Source organism: Trichosurus vulpecula, chromosome 2 (genome assembly GCF_011100635.1).
Source record: "Trichosurus vulpecula isolate mTriVul1 chromosome 2, mTriVul1.pri, whole genome shotgun sequence".
NCBI lineage: Eukaryota > Metazoa > Chordata > Mammalia > Diprotodontia > Phalangeridae > Trichosurus > Trichosurus vulpecula.
In genome coordinates, this window is record NC_050574.1 from 80,143,687 (window position 1) to 80,162,595 (window position 18,909).

Genomic DNA, 18,909 nt, shown 5'->3' on the forward strand with positions numbered 1-18,909 from the left:
CTTTAGTCTATATTCAGATAATACCAGTTCTTTCTCTGTAGGTGGATAGTAGGCTTCGTCATGGGTCCTTTGGAATTGACTTGGATCATTGTATTGCTGAGAGTAGCTAAGTCATTCACAATTCTTCATTGTACAATATTGGTGTTACTGTGTACAATGTTCTCCTGGTTCTGCTTACTTCACTTTGCATCAGTTTGTGTCTTTCCTGGTTTTTTTTTTTAAATCATCCTGCTTGTCATTTCTTATAGCACAATAATATTCCATCACAATCATATACTATAGCTTTCAACAAGCATTTATTAAAGACTATCGTCTACTTGGCACTCTGTTAGGCACCAAGGATACAAAAAAATATGAAACAAAAAAATATGTGTATATGTAATAACATTTACATAGAGAAGTGAATGTGAAACATACACAAGGTAAGTAGAACACAATTTTTTTGGGAGGAAATAGGGCATTATATAACAGCTAGTAGCTATCTATATATGCATATATTATATTATATTATATTATATTATATTATATTATATTATATTATATTACATCTACCATGTCCATCCTGCTGTTCTTATAAGAGGCTTAGGTCTATCTCTTCATATTTTTCTGGCAATGCCAGGGCTTGTTGTTCTAATTTCCAATCAGAAATCATGGAGACCACTCTGAGAAATGTTCTGATGAAAATCCTTGAGGACCTTATAGAAGAGGAACTCAAGAAGTTCAAATTCCAGCTGGAAGACCCTCCCTTGAAGGAGTTTGGCCCCATGCCCAGGGGCCAACTTCATCCTGCTCAGGCTGTGGATTTGGCAGAATTACTGATCGGGCACTATGGGGTAAACTATGCAGTAGAAGTGACCAAAGCAGTTCTTGAAATTATAAACCACCGAGACCTTGCTGAGAAGCTGGAGCAAGCCATTGAAAAAGGTGAGTCCAGATCTGATGAGAAGCTTGAACCCCCACTTAGGGTTCCCATCCCATTCTCTCTTTAGAGATGGAAAAACAACAAAAAACAAAAAAAATAAATAAACAACAGTAAGAAAAAACTCCTCTTATTCCTCAGCTGTAGATTCTAGTTACCCTTTAGTTAACTCCTTTATAAAACAAAGATACTTGTTTGATTTGAAGTCATCTCAGAGGAGAATCAAAGTTCAAGGCAGAAGAGTATAAAGGAAAAAAAATCAATGGACTCATTCTCAGGATATCTGAATTCAAATTTTGCTTTCACAACTAGCTGTGGAACCATGGGTTACCATTCCGAGAATCAGTTTCTTCATCAGGAAAATAGGGATGGGTTAAAGGAGATAGTGTGTGTGAAACACTTTGCAAACTTTCTTTAAAAAGCACTGTTTGCATGTCAGCTATTTTTCTTTGGACTTATTTTCTCAGGGCCTCTCCTACCAAATTAAGCTTTCTGATTCTTCCTGACTTAGCTTCCCTGAAACCCTGCCCACAACCTGAAATAGTAAAACCTCACATTTACTATATATAGTTACCTCAGGTTTTCCAAGCATATTCCTCTCAACCCTGTGAAGTATGTGAGTCTCAAATTAGGTTCTACATTTTACAGTTGAGTATGCTGAGACTCAGAGAAATTAGGTGATTAACCAAAGGTTATTCAGTTGGTAAGAGTGAAAACTGGCATTGCAACTCTACAAGCAGTGCAATTCAGTAAGTGATTATAAAATACCTACTATGTGCCAGGGTTTGGGATACAAAATACCAAAAGGGAAATGGTTCCTGCCCTCAAGGAACATGAGCATATGAATACATGTGAACATAGATCACCTTTATCCAAGTCTCAGGCTTCATTTCAGTTGTTTTACAGTTGTGTCCAACTCTTTTTGTCCACATTTGGGGTTTTCTTGCCAAAGATACTGAAGTGGCTTGCCATTTCCTTCTCCACCTCATTTTTCAGATGGAGAAACCAAGGCAAAAGAAGTGACTTGCCCAGAGTCACATAGCTAGTTAGTGTATGAGGATAGATTTGAACTCAGGAAGATGGGTCTTTCTGACTCCAGGCGTGGTACCACCCAATGAGTCATCTAGCTGCCCTTATTCGAGTTTGGACCACTTTATACCTAGCTGCTTCATAAAAAATAGGATGGGGCAATTAGAGAATCATTCTTTATGCCAATATAAATCCCTCACTATAACTAACCTGGTTGTACTCCTCGTTGCCAGAGTACATAGACTCAGGAGCTTAGCCTAGTACATGGCACATAGTAGGTTTTTAATAACTGCTAGTTACTGTCTGTAACAGAGCTAGAGTTTTTTCCTCTTGTGTCTTGAACTCCTAGATATATAGGAGTCTTATAAGTTCTAATGCCTGGAGACCATGGTGTTCTCTGTGTCCCAGCAGAGAACAGGACAAGGAGATGATTTATAGAGAGTGGAATAAGGAGAATGTGAGTCTGTTTCTATGCTTGTGTGGGATTAAATGCTTGTTTGTGTGTGTGTGTGTGTGTGTGTGTGTGTGTGTGTGCGCGCGCGCGTGTGTTGTGGTTTTTGGTAAGGACAATACTCCAAGATCTTGTAAGAAATCACTGTTTTCCCACTGATTCTAAACTCATTCTCTGCTCTGCTCATCCAACTGCCTTTGCCCATACATAATAGGCCAGTTCATTTTCATCATTCTACCTGGTTTTTCAACAATCCTTAGCCCTGGGTTTTTGGTTTTGGTGCTCCCTTGGCCAGATCAAGCCAGTGGAGACCTGCTTCCTACCCCTTTTCAGCTAGTGGATCTTGTCCTTAGGGAGTGATCAAATAAGGCTTATCTAGGAAATAAGGAAGAACGTTGTACATTTGTCAGTATCTGCTTCCTAAGTAAAGTGATCAATATTTTTCTCTTGATGCCCATGGCCAAATGGACTGAGGAGGGACCTGGGAGCCTCAGTAACCTATCTTTATATTTCCTCTGCAGCTGTAAAATCCCAAAAAACAGAAGATCCTGACCAGGATGATCAGGGACCAGAAGATCCCAACAGAAAGTCACAAAAAGAAAACCCAGTTTCACAGCCTCTTGGAGAAGCAACGAGCAACGGTAAATTAAGTTTCCTGAATTAGGTTGCGATGGTCTCTTCCAGGCCCCAGAATGGCAATATTCTAGCCAACATCATGCTTATTGAGACTGGTTCCTGACCACTAATTATTTCTTTTCTTGATTTGAGTCTGTAATCTGAGGCCAGATGTGAAGGTTCCATAGGGGGTAAACACAATCCAAGGGTGCCAGCTCAGTCAGTGAGGGGGAAAGGGCAAGAGTGAATGGTTAAATTAGGAACCAGTAGGACTTTGGGAAAAAAGATGATGTGTGTGTGGGGGGGGGGGCGTTGGGGGGAAGGGCAGAAGTATGTAAGGGTAAGGATGTCAGAAAAATGTGGGAGAGGACCAGCAAGTAGAGATAGAGTACCTGACTGGTCACTGGGGCCAAGAGTAGCTAGATGGTGGGACAATGAAAAGGTGAGATATAAGCAGATAATGTTGAGAGCATGGACAATAAAACTAGAGCCATGAAGTGCCTATCCATTGCTTTTCTTTAAATAAAAACCTTTTCAGAGACAATCAATATCTTAGTACCAACTACTCTTTGCATTAGGGCATTGGCAACTATAGTTGCACTCCTTATTGCCAGAGTACACAGACTCAGGAGCTTAACCTAGTACGTTTTAAATCAGACATACCTAGGCAAACAAACTCAGGAAAAAAGGTGGAAAAAATGGTAAAAATTCTGTTATTAAATGAAATAGCTCGTTTAAGACCCACAAGATCAGAGCCCCTGCTCAGTGAAAAGATGTATTGCTCAGGTAGTTAACCGTGAGTTTACTAGCAAGAACCATAGATGATGAGAATCTCAGTTTCAACAGTCATGGAAGATGAGGGAATACTCCAGTGAGCCATAGCGATTGTGCTAATATTTTCTAAGGGGTTAAGAAGAGACTGAATGTTGAGGAAATAGAAACATTGGTTGTAGGCAGCTTTTTCATGTTCAGTAGTAAAGGAGAGACAAGTGTCGGGTTGTCTGTGCTGGTAAATGTTTAATAACCAGATCTCCCCCCCACCCCACCCAATATACACCAAAAAAAGTATACACAACATACTTTTTGGGGGGAGGTAATTAATAATCAATTTATTAATTAGGCTACCTAATAATCAATAAATTGATGGTCAGTAGTTTCTGTCTGTAACCAAAGACCCCTAATAGAGCTACTGAATGCCTTAAATATTTGTTTTGAAATGGAATGCCACTGACAGGAGAAATCAACCCTGATTGGTGGAAATAATTTTTATAATATTTTATTTTCCCCCAATTACATGTTAAATCATTTTTAACATTTAAAAAAATTTTTGAGTTCCAAATTCTATCTCTCCCTGCCTTTCCACCCTTTCCCTGAGATGGTGCACAACACATTTTAAAATTTGATCTGCTATATTAATATTTTTACAACACTTTCTTAAGTTTAGACAATCAAGAAAATAAATCAAGCTCTGACTAATAGTATTTGCCAATTTTTCAAATGTAATTATTTACACTGAAAATTTAACAGTCTGTTCTCATAAGCTGGTTCGAGCTGGCTCTAGCATACCCCAGGGATGGGTCAATAGCTCTTTTTTCCTCTGCTTTCCAGTCTTCCTCCTTGGGGATAATATTCTTCACTTTGCATCATCCTTGCAAAACTAGGCCTAACACCTCTATTTTAGCCAGATGCAGCCTTGATCTAAACCTGTCTGGGAAAATATTTCTTTTGGAAAAAGGAAGGCTGAGCAGTTTCCTTATTGCTCCTGCACCTCCATACTCACATCACCTGCTTTGTCTGCCTGACAAGTCACGTCCTTACCTTACTTCTTTGTCCTTACCTTACCATCTCTTTTCCTGTCTGCCACTGATCACTTTCTACTTCTCCCCATGAGACTCCACTCTGTTGCCTTCTCCTGCATGAATAGAGTTAATGGAACTTACCCTGTTGTAACCTGGGTGGAGGGTAGCATGACTTACTGGAAAGCACATCAGCTCTGGAGTCAGAGAATCTGAGTATGACCTTCCTGCCCCCATTCCATGCTTGTTGTCCACAGTGAGTTGGTTACATCATTTGATCTCCATGAGCCTCAGTTTCCTCATCTGTAAAATGAGAGGTTTGAACTAGCTGGCCTCTGAAGTCCCTTTCAGTTTTGCCTGTGATCCTATCTTATGATAAAGGAAAAGATATTATCTCTCTCTCTTCTCTCTCTCTCTCTCTCTCTCTCTCTCTCTCTCTCTCTTTCTCCCTCTCTCCCTCTCTTTTTTCTCTGTCTCTGTCTGTCTCTCTTCTTTCTCTATCTCTCACTCTCTCTTTGTCTCTGTCTGTCTCTCTGTCTGTCTCTCTGTCTCTGTCTGTCTGTGTCTGTCTGTCTCTGTCTCTGACCCTCTCTCTTATACACACACACACACACACACACACACACACACACAAAGTTTGCTATACCAGCAGGGAAAGATATATATTCTTTCCAGAGGTCTTACAACTACATTTGTCAAGGTTTAGGAAGAATGAATGGGTTATATGGGCTGGACAAAAAAAAATAAGCTCATTGAAACTTAGTGAAGCATCCATGTCATGTGAAGATCCTGATTAGAGTTGGGTTAAGGAAGCATTTTGACCAGCCTGGTTCATAGCCCGTGCTGGGGAAGGCCTGGGTGATAAAGGATAAAACATAAATTCTGTTTATTATCAGCTCTGTTGTATTTTGACAGGGAGGGGTCTCAGGGGGAGTAGAGTTGAATTACATTGTCAGGACAGGGAAGGAAGTAGGATTGGGGCTGGGGTTAGCACTAGACCTGGGGCAGGGGCTCTGCCCATTGCTGGGCTTGGACTCCATATCTCCAAGATAAGAATCTCCCTTATGCGGGAGTCTCCTCCTGTGTCTCTGATTTGGGGTTTTCTTTCATTTGATTAGATTATAGAGATATCTACATAGCTCACTTGAGAGAAAAGATGCAGGCTATGGATGAAGAAGATGCGCCCTTCAGGCCCAGTCAAGGGTACCTCCAGCTTCAACTGGAACCTCTGAGGCAGTGCAATTCAAGCAGCATCAGTCTTGAAACACTGTTTGATTCTGATACAAACACACCCAATGCTCCTCAGACTGTAGTGCTGCAGGGGCCTGCGGGCATTGGAAAGTCAACCCTTGCTAGGAAAGTCCTTCAGGGCTGGGTAGCTGGCTCTCTGTATCCTGACAGGTTTGATTATACCTTCTACATTGGCTGCCAAGAAGCGAGCCTTCTGAGGGAAAAAAGTGTGGACCATCTCATCACTGTGTTGTGTGGGAATAACAATGCTCCCGTTACTGACATTCTCAAGCAACCACAGAAACTCTTATTTGTTCTGGATGGCCTTGACGAGCTACAGTTCCTTTCTGCTGATCAAAGTACCCATTTCCATTCTAGAGTCAAAGAAAAGGAATCTGTGCATTTCCTCCTGGGTGGTTTAATCCAAAAGGAGCTGCTGCCACAGTCAACACTGCTCATCACAATTAGGCCCCCAGCTCAGGAGAAGCTAGGACCTTGGCTGATGCATCCACGCTATGTCAAGGTACTAGGCTTCTCCCAGAAGCAGAAGAAGGAGTATTTTTACTTGTATTTCATGAATGGAGACCTGGCAAAGAAAGCCTTTGATTTTGTACAAACAAACAAGGCCATCTCTGATGAGTGCTGTGCCCCTCTCATGTGCTGGATCATCTGCTCCTGGATGAAGCAGCGGCTGAAACAAGGCAAGTCTCCCACCAAGGCCCTCAAGAACAGGACTGACATCTACATGGCTTATATTTCCACATTTCTGCCAACTGGGAAAAGTTTATCCAAGCCCACTCAGCACGTTGCCCTGCAAGGCCTGTGCTCCTTGGCCACAGAAGGCATCCAGAGGCAGAAGATCCTGTTCACAGAGGGAGACCTGAGGAGGCACAGCTTAGATGGAGTGGACACCTCCTTTGTCCTGAATGTGAGTAGTTCCAAAGCAGGGCTCGGTGGCACAATGTTGTATAGCTTTAGACATCTTAGCTTCCAGGAGTTCTTCAATGCCATGTTCTACCTGCTGGAGGAGAAGATTTCTGACAAGGAAAGCCAGAATCTGAAGCAGCTGATGGAGAAACAGGAGACATCAGGGACTGTGCAGTTTCTCCATGAACTTCTAAAGAAAGAAAATGAAAAGAATCTGGAGTTAAAGTTCAACCTCCGAGTCTCACTGCCACTAAAGAAGGAGGTGGAGATGTTAAGAAGGCGAGTGGAGGGAGTGAGAAATACTCTATCCCAGATACGTAGGAACTGTGAAGAAAGACTGCCCAAGAAGCCAATTTCTGCCTCTTTTCAAATGAACACTAATTCTTGAAAATTACTGTAGACCACCAGGAGCTCGATTTTTCAATTGTAAATACGCAGCCAAAAGTCCTAGAGCAGCACTATCCTTTCCTCTTTATTTTAAAGTGTTTGGCCCCATCTCCTCCTTCATCGCCCATAGCAGAACCAACTTCTTTTTCTGCAACCAGGACCCTATCTTTGCTCACAGCCCCTCCATCTCATGTTTAGCACCTTCTGTGTCCAACTGGTAGTCTATTCTCCTAACACATAAACATAAACAAACATGTATGCGAACACAGTCATGCAGAGACTCAGCCATGCACACAGATATACGTAAGGATAGTCATATATATGTATATATACACATATATGTCATATATATGTATATATACACACATAGTCTGGGCCTAAGCTTCAGAAGTATAAGGTGGAGGAGGCATGGATAGATAGGAATTTGGAAGAAATCTGGGTTTTGTTTATTGGATTGTAAGGTCAGTATGAATCAACCAGTGCATTACAGCAGTAAAAAATAACAACAATCTGGTAGAAGTCTGGACTCCGTTAAATGAGGCATAACTGTGAGAAGCAAAGAGGTGACAATCTCGCTGTACTCTTCCCTGGTCAGACCACATCTGGATCACTGGACCCAAGACCCAGTTCTGAACCTGCCATTTTAGTAAGATATTTAATAAAGTTGAGAGTCTTTAGGGGAGGGCAAACAGGATAGAAAAGGGCCTCCAGTATGAGTATGAGAATTGGTTGAAGGAGCCAGAGCTGTTTGGCCTGAAGAACAGAAGTATAAGGGAAAGATAATAGCTGTCTTTAGTTCCTAGAAAGGCTATTCTATGGAACAGGGATTAAATTTATCATCCAGGCTCCAAAGGGCAGAACCAGGAACTATGGATAAAAGCAGCAGGGAGGAAAATTTAGGATTAATGGAAGGAAGAACTTTCTAACAGTTATAGCTTTCCCAAAGAAGAATGGTTTATAAGATAGTAAGATCCCTTTACTGCAAGTTTTTAAGGAAAGTCTGGGTGGTGAATTAGGATGTGTGTGGTAGAAGTGACACTTGTTCAGGTCTGGGTTGGGCTAGGTGTCCAGTGAAATCCTTTTGCCTCTGAAGCTCTGTGATTCTATGTGATGAACACAGACATGTATATAAACACACTCGTGAATATATTGACAGAGGAACAAATAAAGATGCAAACACATAGACGTAGACATAAGTATAGACCTAGACATTGATATATACCTGCACACCTGAGTAGACACAGGATCTCTGACAACTTCCCTTCATTTCCCAAATGAGACCCTGCTTTCTCTGAGAATCCCATAGTCCTGAACTGTTGGGAGGCTATCCCAGTAAGGTGAGCTGCCCTACTTTATATCAGTAGATATCCTAGCCCTTACAAGAAGAATTGTGTTGCTTTGGTGTAGTAATCAGGACCCTAGCTAGTTCCCATACAGCTTAGGAAGAGTTAAAGTCAAAGCTGGAAGCATGAAGACTAGGGAGAAGCTTGCTTAAATGACCACACTGAACACATTTTCGTCTCTTACTGTTACTCAGGTTATCACAACTGAGTCGTGACCTTTGCTTAAAAGCTTTCCTTGTCCCAGCTTCTTTGTTCTGTTCTTTCATGCCTGGATATTCTCTTAACTGTCAAGCTTTCAAATGTATGAGTTAAAATATGCCAAATAAAAGTCTCTTGCTTTTAGTATGATTTGATTTTTTTTTTATGTGGGCCTCCTAAATCCCCCAAACTGCTGCAACAGAATGAGGAACTCTAATATTGAAATTTTGATTTTGACCTTTTATCATTTATTTTACTTTTGTCCCAAGTCATTTATTAAGTGTTTACCATGTGCCAAGCACTGTGCTAAGTTCTGGGAATACCAAATACAAGCAAAAAGAAAGATAACCCTTGCTGTCAAGAAGCTTCCATTCTAATGGAGGGAGGCAACACATCAAAGGGGATGAGGAGGGGAATATGGAAAAGTCCTGGAGAGTGTGAAGGTGAACCGGGTTAGAAGCTGGTATGGATACTTCCTGAAACAGAGGTTGTTTATATAAAGCACTTTACAGACCTTAAAGTACTATATAAATGCCAGATATTATTTATCATCATCATCATCATCATTTTATTAGACTTAGCTACAGCCAGAACATCTCAAGGGGAGCAAGCATAGGAGGAAGGCTGAATTTTATAGGGCCTCCTGGGAGAAAAGGGAAGAAAAGGAAGATCTGAGCCACCAGATTCCTGGGCCCTGTAAAGCAGGGAACCAAGAAAGGACCTGAACTGTTAATAGGTCTCTTCTCAGCTGCTAAATGAGAGACAAGAAGTAAGAGCTGAGATCCCAGGCTCTTGCTCCTTTCGCAGCAGCCAAGCAAGAAAATTAAAGTTGAGGCAGAGCCAATAGGCTTCGGTGCCCTTTGACCCAACAACAAAAGAACAAAGGTGGGACCAGAGTGAGCAACAAAGGATAAGGCCTTTGAGGAGGAAAAGCTGCTGAAAGCTGCTGGATGGGTAAATGTCTTTCCCATCCAGCCATCATGTATCTTTGAACATAGAGTTTCTTCTATCTTTGTTGTGTTTCTTCCTTGCTGATCTTAGGAGAATGGGTATCAGAAATGGAATGGACCAGATTTTTACTCTGTAAACTTCATAAGGTTGAAACATCCATCGGAGATCCAGAAACTGGGGTGTGTAACAGAGTCTATTGGCAGCTGCAACAGCCAAGGAGCAACCCCTCCATCAATCATGCCACATGTAGAAGTGAGCTAAGAAGAGAAAGCAGAACTTATGGAAGCAGGACGTTTCTGCCCCATGTCTCATGGAAGAGGGTGGGGGATCTTTTGTAGCTCCCATTTAAAATTTAAGCAAAGGATAACAGCCTAAATGTTGCATTTTAACCCATGGAATATTAAAAGACCTAGAGCAAGAACTCTAAAATGTTGGGTCTATCCCCTGTGAAAGATTTATGGGAATATGTGGACAAGAATCATATAGGATGAAATGGTGTAGCTGGGTTGTGGATTGCACTAGGGATAGATTGCTCATATTAATAAAACCATGGATCCATTGATATATCAAAGAAGGACATGGGAAAAGCTATGAGGCAGTTATAAAATCATAGGATTATAGATTTGAAGTTGGCAGATAAATTAGAAGCTATCTGATCCAACCCCTTCATATTACAAATGAGGAAACTGAGGCAAAATGGTGTGAAGCAATGTGCCCAATGTCACACAGGATTTGAATCCAGGTCCTCTAACTCCTGTGAAAAATGAGAGATAATAAGAAGGATAGTCCATGTGGCACATTTTTTGTTTGATTCTAACACAGATCTGTACCTAACATAGATAGGCTTGGCATGTTTCATATGGATTCAACTTGCCTATGTGTGACGCATTAATGCTAAAATAATAATAGTTAGCATTTAAATAGAGCTCACTCAGTGCCAGCCACTGTTCCAAGCCCCAGGTCACAAACAGACCAGGTAAAAGAGTACTGATAAAAGATATGGGGCTCATTTTTGAGGTTGAAGATGAGCTACAGGGATCCTGAGTGGCCCTTGCATAGTATGAATTTATATTTAGATAATTCCATCCCACTCAGTCTTTGGGAAGGACCAAGAGAAAGGCTGTTGGCTGGGTGCTCACTCTTTCACTCTCTTATCTCCAAGAGGAATATTGAGTTTGAATTGTATCTATCTACTGCATATCAGATATTTGCAATCTAAGGGTATGATGTTCTTTCCTTTTTTTTTTTTTTGGTTGCTCTGAAGTGAATCTATTCTCAGCCAGCTTAGTTTTCTCCCCACCAAACAATTATTGTGTACTTTCACACACACACACACACACACACACACACACACATACACACACACACACACACACACCCCCCTTATATTCTCTAGTGACTTATTTTCTTACCCTTTCTCTTTGCTGGTGAGTATATCTCAAGGTTGGGCTACAAAGCTGCTTAAGCTTCCTCATATTAGGGGATAAAGAGTATGCTGGCTTGGAGCCCAAGACTGAATAACCCAAGGTGGAAGGGACAGGCCTCAATGAGTTTCAGTCATTTTTCTGTCAGGGCCAGAACAGACAAAAATGTTGTGCCTCTCTCAATTCATGCCTAGTTTCTCTTCCTTCTCTTGAAGTGGAGCATGCTGCCAGACTACCACTGGTGGTATGCTTGAGGCACGAGCTCATGAATTCATTCCTATATATATTCAGCTCTGTGTGTGTATGTCTATATGTCTATATGTGTATATATGTATGTATGTATGTATGTAGGTGTAAATATGTATATAATTTCCTTTTAAGGAGATTTTGAGAGTGAAAGGAACCAAGAGAAAGTGTTCTTTGATTGAATTCAAACTTCATGGAACAAATCCCCTTAATAAAAGGATTTGTTCTGTAAAACTTAGGCTCAGTCAAAAGGCTATACCTAAGGACTAGAAGTCCACATGTGGCTTCGAGGCCACACATAGCTTGAAGGCCACAGGTCCCTACCCCTTGTCTAACCTGTCATATTGCTAGTGACATGGACTTCAAAATCCTGACAAATATATTCTTATTGGCACTTGTTAGGTGAACTCCATTTTTGGCCAAGAGGAAGTGATTTCGATATTCTAATGCTTCAAAAATATTTTGGAATTGCCCTGCTTCCCACGCTATAATAGCAGATTTTCATTTGAAAATCTTGGCTATTATGAAACTTTATAAGGTGGTTTAAAGATGTATCTTTGCCATATTAATGATGAGTCAATTATTAGGTATTTGCTGTATGTCTGAAACCCCATAATATGGTAGCTTTAATTTATAAGTAAAGAATTAATAAAAATACTAACTGTTAGGGGAACATCAGGAAAGATATTCAAGCCCTAAGTTGTGTTTAGTGAAATCTTGCTATTTTGGGTAAAATTCCTGGGACTGTAATTTACTATTGTTTTGAGCTTTGATTATAGGGATAATTATCTTAATTGTCAGGAAGCCAATAGTAGAAAATGGCATCTGCTGCAGTTAAAAAGTTTTAAGCAGTTAAAAGTGAATGTCTGTGCCTGGGAAAAGTTTGGGGGATGACCTTAGACATAGCCTATACCCCTGACTCTATTTCCTCATTTTGCTGCTCCTTTCTGAAAAGGAAAATTCCCCATCTGGTTAATCTTAAGCCTTGCCTTTAACATTCTATGACTACATGGTTGACTATTAGATTTCATATCAGGAGTCATAGCTATAATATTGGACAGTTTCAAGTCTTTTTTTCCAACAAGATTCAAGTATTATCCCTTTGAGTAGGGTGATACTGTTCAGGGCACTCAGTAGAATTATGTCTCCATCTACAGGAGGAGGAGAGACAAGCAAAGTCTACTATTGTCTGCTCCCTTATTTCTCTGACGTGACTGACCCATGCATATATGTGTTTGTGTCTCTGGGTAAGTTCATATGCATGTATACATGTGTGTAGAATGTATAGAGAACCCAAGAGTTATTGACTTTTCCATTCCCAAGTCACCCTTCTTTCAAGCCTATGCTGCAAAGAATTTCTTCCATTTTTTGAGTTTACTTCCCACCACCTCCTCATTCCCATTTCAGGCTGCTCCATCAAAGCCTAAAATGATATGATTGATTTTTCTGAAATTTATTACCATGGTTTTGAGTTTAGATTCATGCTTCAACCATAGCCACAGTGGGATGGATAGTGATGAGGGAGGAAGAAGAACAGACTGAAGAATAAAGAAGGAAGGGACAAGAACATCTGTCTCATTGTTGCTATTCTGGCAACAATAGGCTTCCTAGGCACTTTTTTGGGTCAAGAGACAAGGAAATGAAAAAAGGAGGCTTAGTGAAATTAGAAAGGTGGGATCTCCAGAGCACTTAATTTAGTCAGAGAATCTAGATTAAGAACTAATTTTGCCACTTACTGATTATACAATCTGGAGAAATCACTTTTCTTTTTTCTACCTCAGTTTCCTCACCTGTAAAATAAGGTTGACCTAGACAATCTCTAAGGTCCCCTGAAGTTCAATTACTGAACTCAAGAGAGAAAAAAAATACTAGACTGTGGTGGCAGACAGTTTCAGAGCTGTTTTAGAAAGACATGGTCTGAGGTTCTAAATGACAGGAACAGAAGAAACTGAGTAGGAGCTGAGAAGGGTTACAGATGAGACAGAATCAGAGCTAATTTCATGTATATTGGAGTGAACATTAGGGGTAATTATTATCATCAGGTATTTTGAAACTATACCTTTCTAGTAGTTTGGAGTTTTTGCCTTTTCTCTTTCTTCATAGTGTGGTTGGCATGGAACATCAATAGGAAACCACAAGAATTGCAACCAGAAGGACCAGAAAGAGAAGGAAGTAGAGAGCAAGAGAGAGGAGGGAGGGAGAGAGAGAAAGAGAGGGGAGAGGATGATAGAGGGAGATAGAAAGAGAGAGAGACAGAGACGCACAGAGAGACAGAGAGACAGAGACGCACAGGGAGAGACAGAGAGAAACCTTATTTGGGAACAGAGGTTGGTTGTAAGGGTAGCAGACAGGCTAATTTCTTAGACCTCCCACCTATATGACCAATAGATTTTTAGGGACCTTTGAAGAATCATTGTGCATATTTCAGCACCTTTACTTCTGTTGCAGTGAATTAGTGCTCCAGTGATCCTGAGTTCTCTAATCTCCATATTCTTTCTCTCTTTTGGTAATCTCATTGTCTGCCATGGCTCATCTCTATGCAGATGATTTCCAAACCCACATATATACTCTTTACTTCTCTCCAGAGGCTCGGTTCCCTTTCAATAACTGCTTGCTGGTTATCTCAGCCTAGATGTGATGGGGTTCAGACTGTGGGAGCCCCCTTGAATTCTCCTTGAATCTTCCCACGAGATGAGGTGTTTGCCTGAGGACATAAGCCTTTCATTATCACTAGGCCCAAATTTCTAGGTCACTCTTAACCCAGCCTAGCGCTCCATTGTCCAGCTACTTCCCACCCTTGATCCTATCAAAATGCCTATGCCCAAATGCTATCAAAGTGCCTATGCCCAAATATGTTACTCTTAAACTAAGGTCCTTAAGACCTTCCCTAAACCCCTCCTCCCATCACCCCAGGACCACCCTACATCCCTCCCACAATCTTTTTGTATATAGATTTCATCTTGCCTCCACGAGGGTGCTCAGATTCAATCTAACTCAGTAGATCGAATCTGGCCTGCTTGTGAAAATGAGTGTCACAAATGGTGAGATGTCTTAAGACTCAACCCAATATGGTGAACCTTTAATAAACTTTGTTTTTCTTTGGTTGTGAGAAGGCTTGAGTCAAATTCATTCAAACAGGACCCAGTGTGTTGGTATTTTGGGGTCTCAAGCACCCCTAAAAAACGTATGGTTCCCTGACCTCATCAGATGTAACTACTCATCATGTTTGAAAAAGAATTGATTACCATTACCCTAGGGGAGAAAGGAGTAGGATTATATTTGGTACACCAATTTCTCTCCTTTTCATTTTTTTTCTCCTTAAAGGCTGAGCAACTCTATCTCACATAAGCCATAAATACTGAGGCTACTAATGATCCAGTCAGTCCCACTTTGACTGCCAAGGGATCATTGACTTCCTCATTTTTCTGAACTGGGTCATTTTGTCCTTCCTTAGGGCATCCTGGAACCCCACTCCTCTCTAACTCTCACAGGCTCACCATATTAATGTCAAACTTAATTTGGATACTCAATAAGTTTAGCCCATTACAACTCAGAAATCAGAGCTCAAGAGATCTGCCAGTTTCAGTCTCCCAAGTATCAGAGTTTTTAAGTCTGTATCATCAAACCTGCTTGTAACACAGATTTATTATTTTCTACTAGAGAGCATACACATATAATTACTATATCTTCAATAGACTTTAGCAAGAACAAAATAATCAAAACTAAATTATGCAAAATTAAATTTGATAATTTTACCAAGCTTTGACATAAAAAATGAGAAGGCATCTAGTCACATTGCCAACATCTCCTCCCCTCCCTTGCACTTTTGCAGAAGTGGGAGACTGAAGATGTGAAATACTGCACATATTAGATGTTCTCAATATCTTAATTAGTTTTGCTCAACTCATATTTTTTCCTCTTGTTAAAAAAAATCTTATAAAGGTTAGCTCTCTGGGATGGGTTATGACAGGAGACACATTTGGAAAAGTGGGTGATGTAAAAACAAAAGATATCAAGAAAAAGAAAAACAATTTTAGAGTCTTACAGATTATCTCTCATCAGTCCAAAAGTTGGTGCTAAGCATGTGAATTTTAAATTTAGTCTATTATAAGTCTGTGATAAGGTTAACAGATTTAACTGCTTATAATAGTTATTTAATAGAGTTTTAACCCTTGTCCCTATAAAGATTATGAGATTAGGTGTCATTCAGAAGAGACTGTTAACAATGATAGTAGGAGAGAAACTGAGACAAAAGAGAGAATGAGGATGAAGAAGAAAACTTTGAGAGGATTGAGTGTAACTTTTATATGGTGAATGAATAAGATGATTTTTGAAAATCATCAAACCTGGCTTCAAGTTTGAGAGCTGAATACTGGGACTGGGATTTAGACAAAAGTGGTTAGGAGTGACTCTAGCTGTGATCTTTTTCATACATGAGCTATCATAAAGATTATTTGTGTTATCATTACTTACACTGTTCATAAGTTGTATAGCTGTAGCATTGATATTTATTTAAATCTATTAGATTTCTGGTGTTGATTATAGTGAGACATGAACAACTAACTACTCATGAGAAAAGAGCTTCTGCTAGTTTATTAAATAAACATCAATTAAATGTTATTTGGGAAACTGGGGTAGGGTTCCAAAGCCATTTGATTAATAAATGAGGAGGCTGAAATTTTATTAAGAATGAAAATATACACTGCATTATTTTAGCATTCAGGCTGAGGAAAAATGAGTTTGATAATGAATCAAGTACAGGCTGAGATGTGAGGTGTGTAGCAGGCTACACATGAATGTGATTGGCTGATGCAATCTGGCTTACCAAAACTCTGGCATGAATTCATTTAAGGAATGGCTTACTGGGAATGGTTCAATTTTATTTCTTGATTTCCATTTTGTTTCCCAGAAAATGCTTTCAGTGATTTCCTGCCTTATTGTTTTCCTGCCTAGGATTATGTTCCCAGAACAAATAAATATCTCCAGCAAGAGTTCAGAGACTCCCCATTTTAAGTGGGAATTTTGGATAGAAGCATATGAGATATGCTTACCAGAGGGTGCCTTTCCTGCCCACCACCCCAAATGTTTTCAAGAGGATTCTTGTTCAAGTATGTGTTGGATCAGATGGCTTCTGAGTTCTCTTCCAATTAGAAGATTCTATGATAATAAGTGGAGCAGCCAGGTGGCTTAGTGGATAGAGCACTGGGCCTGGAGGCAGGAAGACTTATCTTCCTGAATTCAAATCTGGCTGCAGATGCTTACCAGCTGTGTGACCCTCGGCAAGTCACTTAACCCTGTTTGCCTTAGTTTCCTCACCTGTAAAATGATCTGGAGAAGGAAATAGCAAATCACCCTAGTACCTTTGCTAAGAAAGACTCAAGCTCACAAAGAGTCAGACATGACTGAAAAACGACTCCACAACAGCAACAAAATTATAATAAATGTGCCAGCAGTGGCGTGAATATATGATGAAGTAATTGACACAAAAAGACACAAATGTGGGCCTAGGCGGGGCATATAGTTGGGCTATAGACTAATTTTAATGGAGTTACTAACAGTACTTTATACACGTTAATTGCTGAGTCATCCTAACTTCTCAGAAGAATACAATGTAGCATTGGTTAATATTTTTATCTCCTTGTTCCTGGGAATGAGACGCCAGTCTGCTACAGACTAACCGAATAGAAACATTTCTGTTCTTTCCCATATAGATAACCATACTGAAACATTTCTGTTCTTTCCCATATGGGTAATCATGCTGAAACATATCAGTTCTTTCCCATGTGGTTAATCAGCTATGAAGGCGGGTTTTCTTTGCTACATCTTCTTATCCTAAATATGGCCTTTGCCGTGCATGGACCCATTCTCAATTGACCCTGCCATGCAGAGATCTAAGAGACTGCTTTGCAGAGGTCTAATGAGGCCTAAACAGGATATAGCCGGATCTCCACATCTCCTCCCTTTTTATTCTGTAATTTTAAGTGGCTTAAACATAGCATTCATTATCCTAAGGACACAAGGTAGACAAAAAATTATTATGACCAAACAAAGAATATGAGGTAGCATATGGAAAATAGTCAAAAATACATTATTAAATGGGTTAAATTTTTTTGAAAATATTGATAATTTTTTTTGCTACCTCCTCTGAATCAATACCAGGAAGAGGGGTGTTTCACTATTTCAGCATCCCAATCAATCCTCCCTTTTTATTTTGTAGACACCTCACCATTATAGATACATCAGAATTCTTCCTCTTAACTATCCTCTTTTAAGTAAATATAGGAAGGACTGATTGATGCATTGACAAATCGAAGGGGGCAATCCCCTTTATGAATATAGATACAGAGACTTCAAAAAGAAATAAAAATGTAATTGTGTCTCTTTAAGATTCAAAAAGTCCTTTCTTATACAGCTGTCTGGCAAGGAACGTTGTCAATTAAATCCTCTGGTCCTTGGTATCTATTCCAGTCATCTCCAGTACAGCATCTCAGCATCTTCTTCTTCTCTTCTTGTAGGAACCAGCTTTCTGCCCATTCTCCTATGAGTGATCTTAGCACAATTTTAAATTACCATTTCTAATCCTTATAATGCTGATCATTTTTACAAACTCAAAATTTGAACCATGGCCAATTGTTATATTTAAGAAATTCACATCAGAAGCCAGTGTCTTACACTTTACATACAACCGTTATTAATTTCCTCATCAGGAGGACGAGATGTCACTTAAGGAATTAATAACAGGCCTCAGTACATACATAAATACATTAAATAGTCAATTTTTAACACAATGCATATGGAATCTTAACCTTTTAGTCATGCTATGTTTATTTGATGGCATTTACATAATAAACCACAAACCATTCTTCCTTTTAGCATTATTAATTGTAACAAAACTTTAGACAAGCATGATATTAATCAGATAACAAAATAACATTCTCACATTGTTTAAGGAACATTTACAAAGCAAACCCTAAGTGGCTCGCATGCATTTCTACCCTTGTTCATAAAGCTTTACTAAGTTGGTGCAAAAGTCCTTTAAGAAACACTAATTCCAGAGTATTAATCTAACACTCTGGACAGCAATTTGGAACTCTTCCCCCGATAGTAATCTATACCCTTTGACCCAGTGATATTATTACTAAATTTATATCCATAAAAGATCAAAGAAAGAAGTAAAGGACTGATATATACAAAAATATTTGCTGCCCATAATTTGGAAGAATGACTGAGGAAATTTTAAAAATAAGGTCCTGACTAGAATTTTAGAACTTATATATACTAGATCTCTAATTATTACAGAATGTGAGTAGAAAGGATTATACATATTTCTCCACTGTGCATATCCTTACAAAATGCTGTATATGGCTTTAAAATCCCACAAGAAAAACAGAAA

The 18,909-nt window shown here is 39.7% G+C and overlaps 1 protein-coding gene across 1 annotated transcript; it reads left to right on the top strand.

Annotated features, from left to right (window-relative positions):
- The first annotated feature begins 650 nt into the window (after positions 1–650).
- Positions 651–7,355, top strand: LOC118836481 (NACHT, LRR and PYD domains-containing protein 10-like). The gene is made up of 3 exons (XM_036743761.1): positions 651–924; positions 2,921–3,040; positions 5,929–7,355. The coding sequence occupies exons 1-3, from the start codon at positions 651–653 to the stop codon at positions 7,353–7,355; spliced, it is 1,821 nt and encodes a 606-aa protein (XP_036599656.1).
- Positions 7,356–18,909: the final 11,554 nt, after the last annotated feature.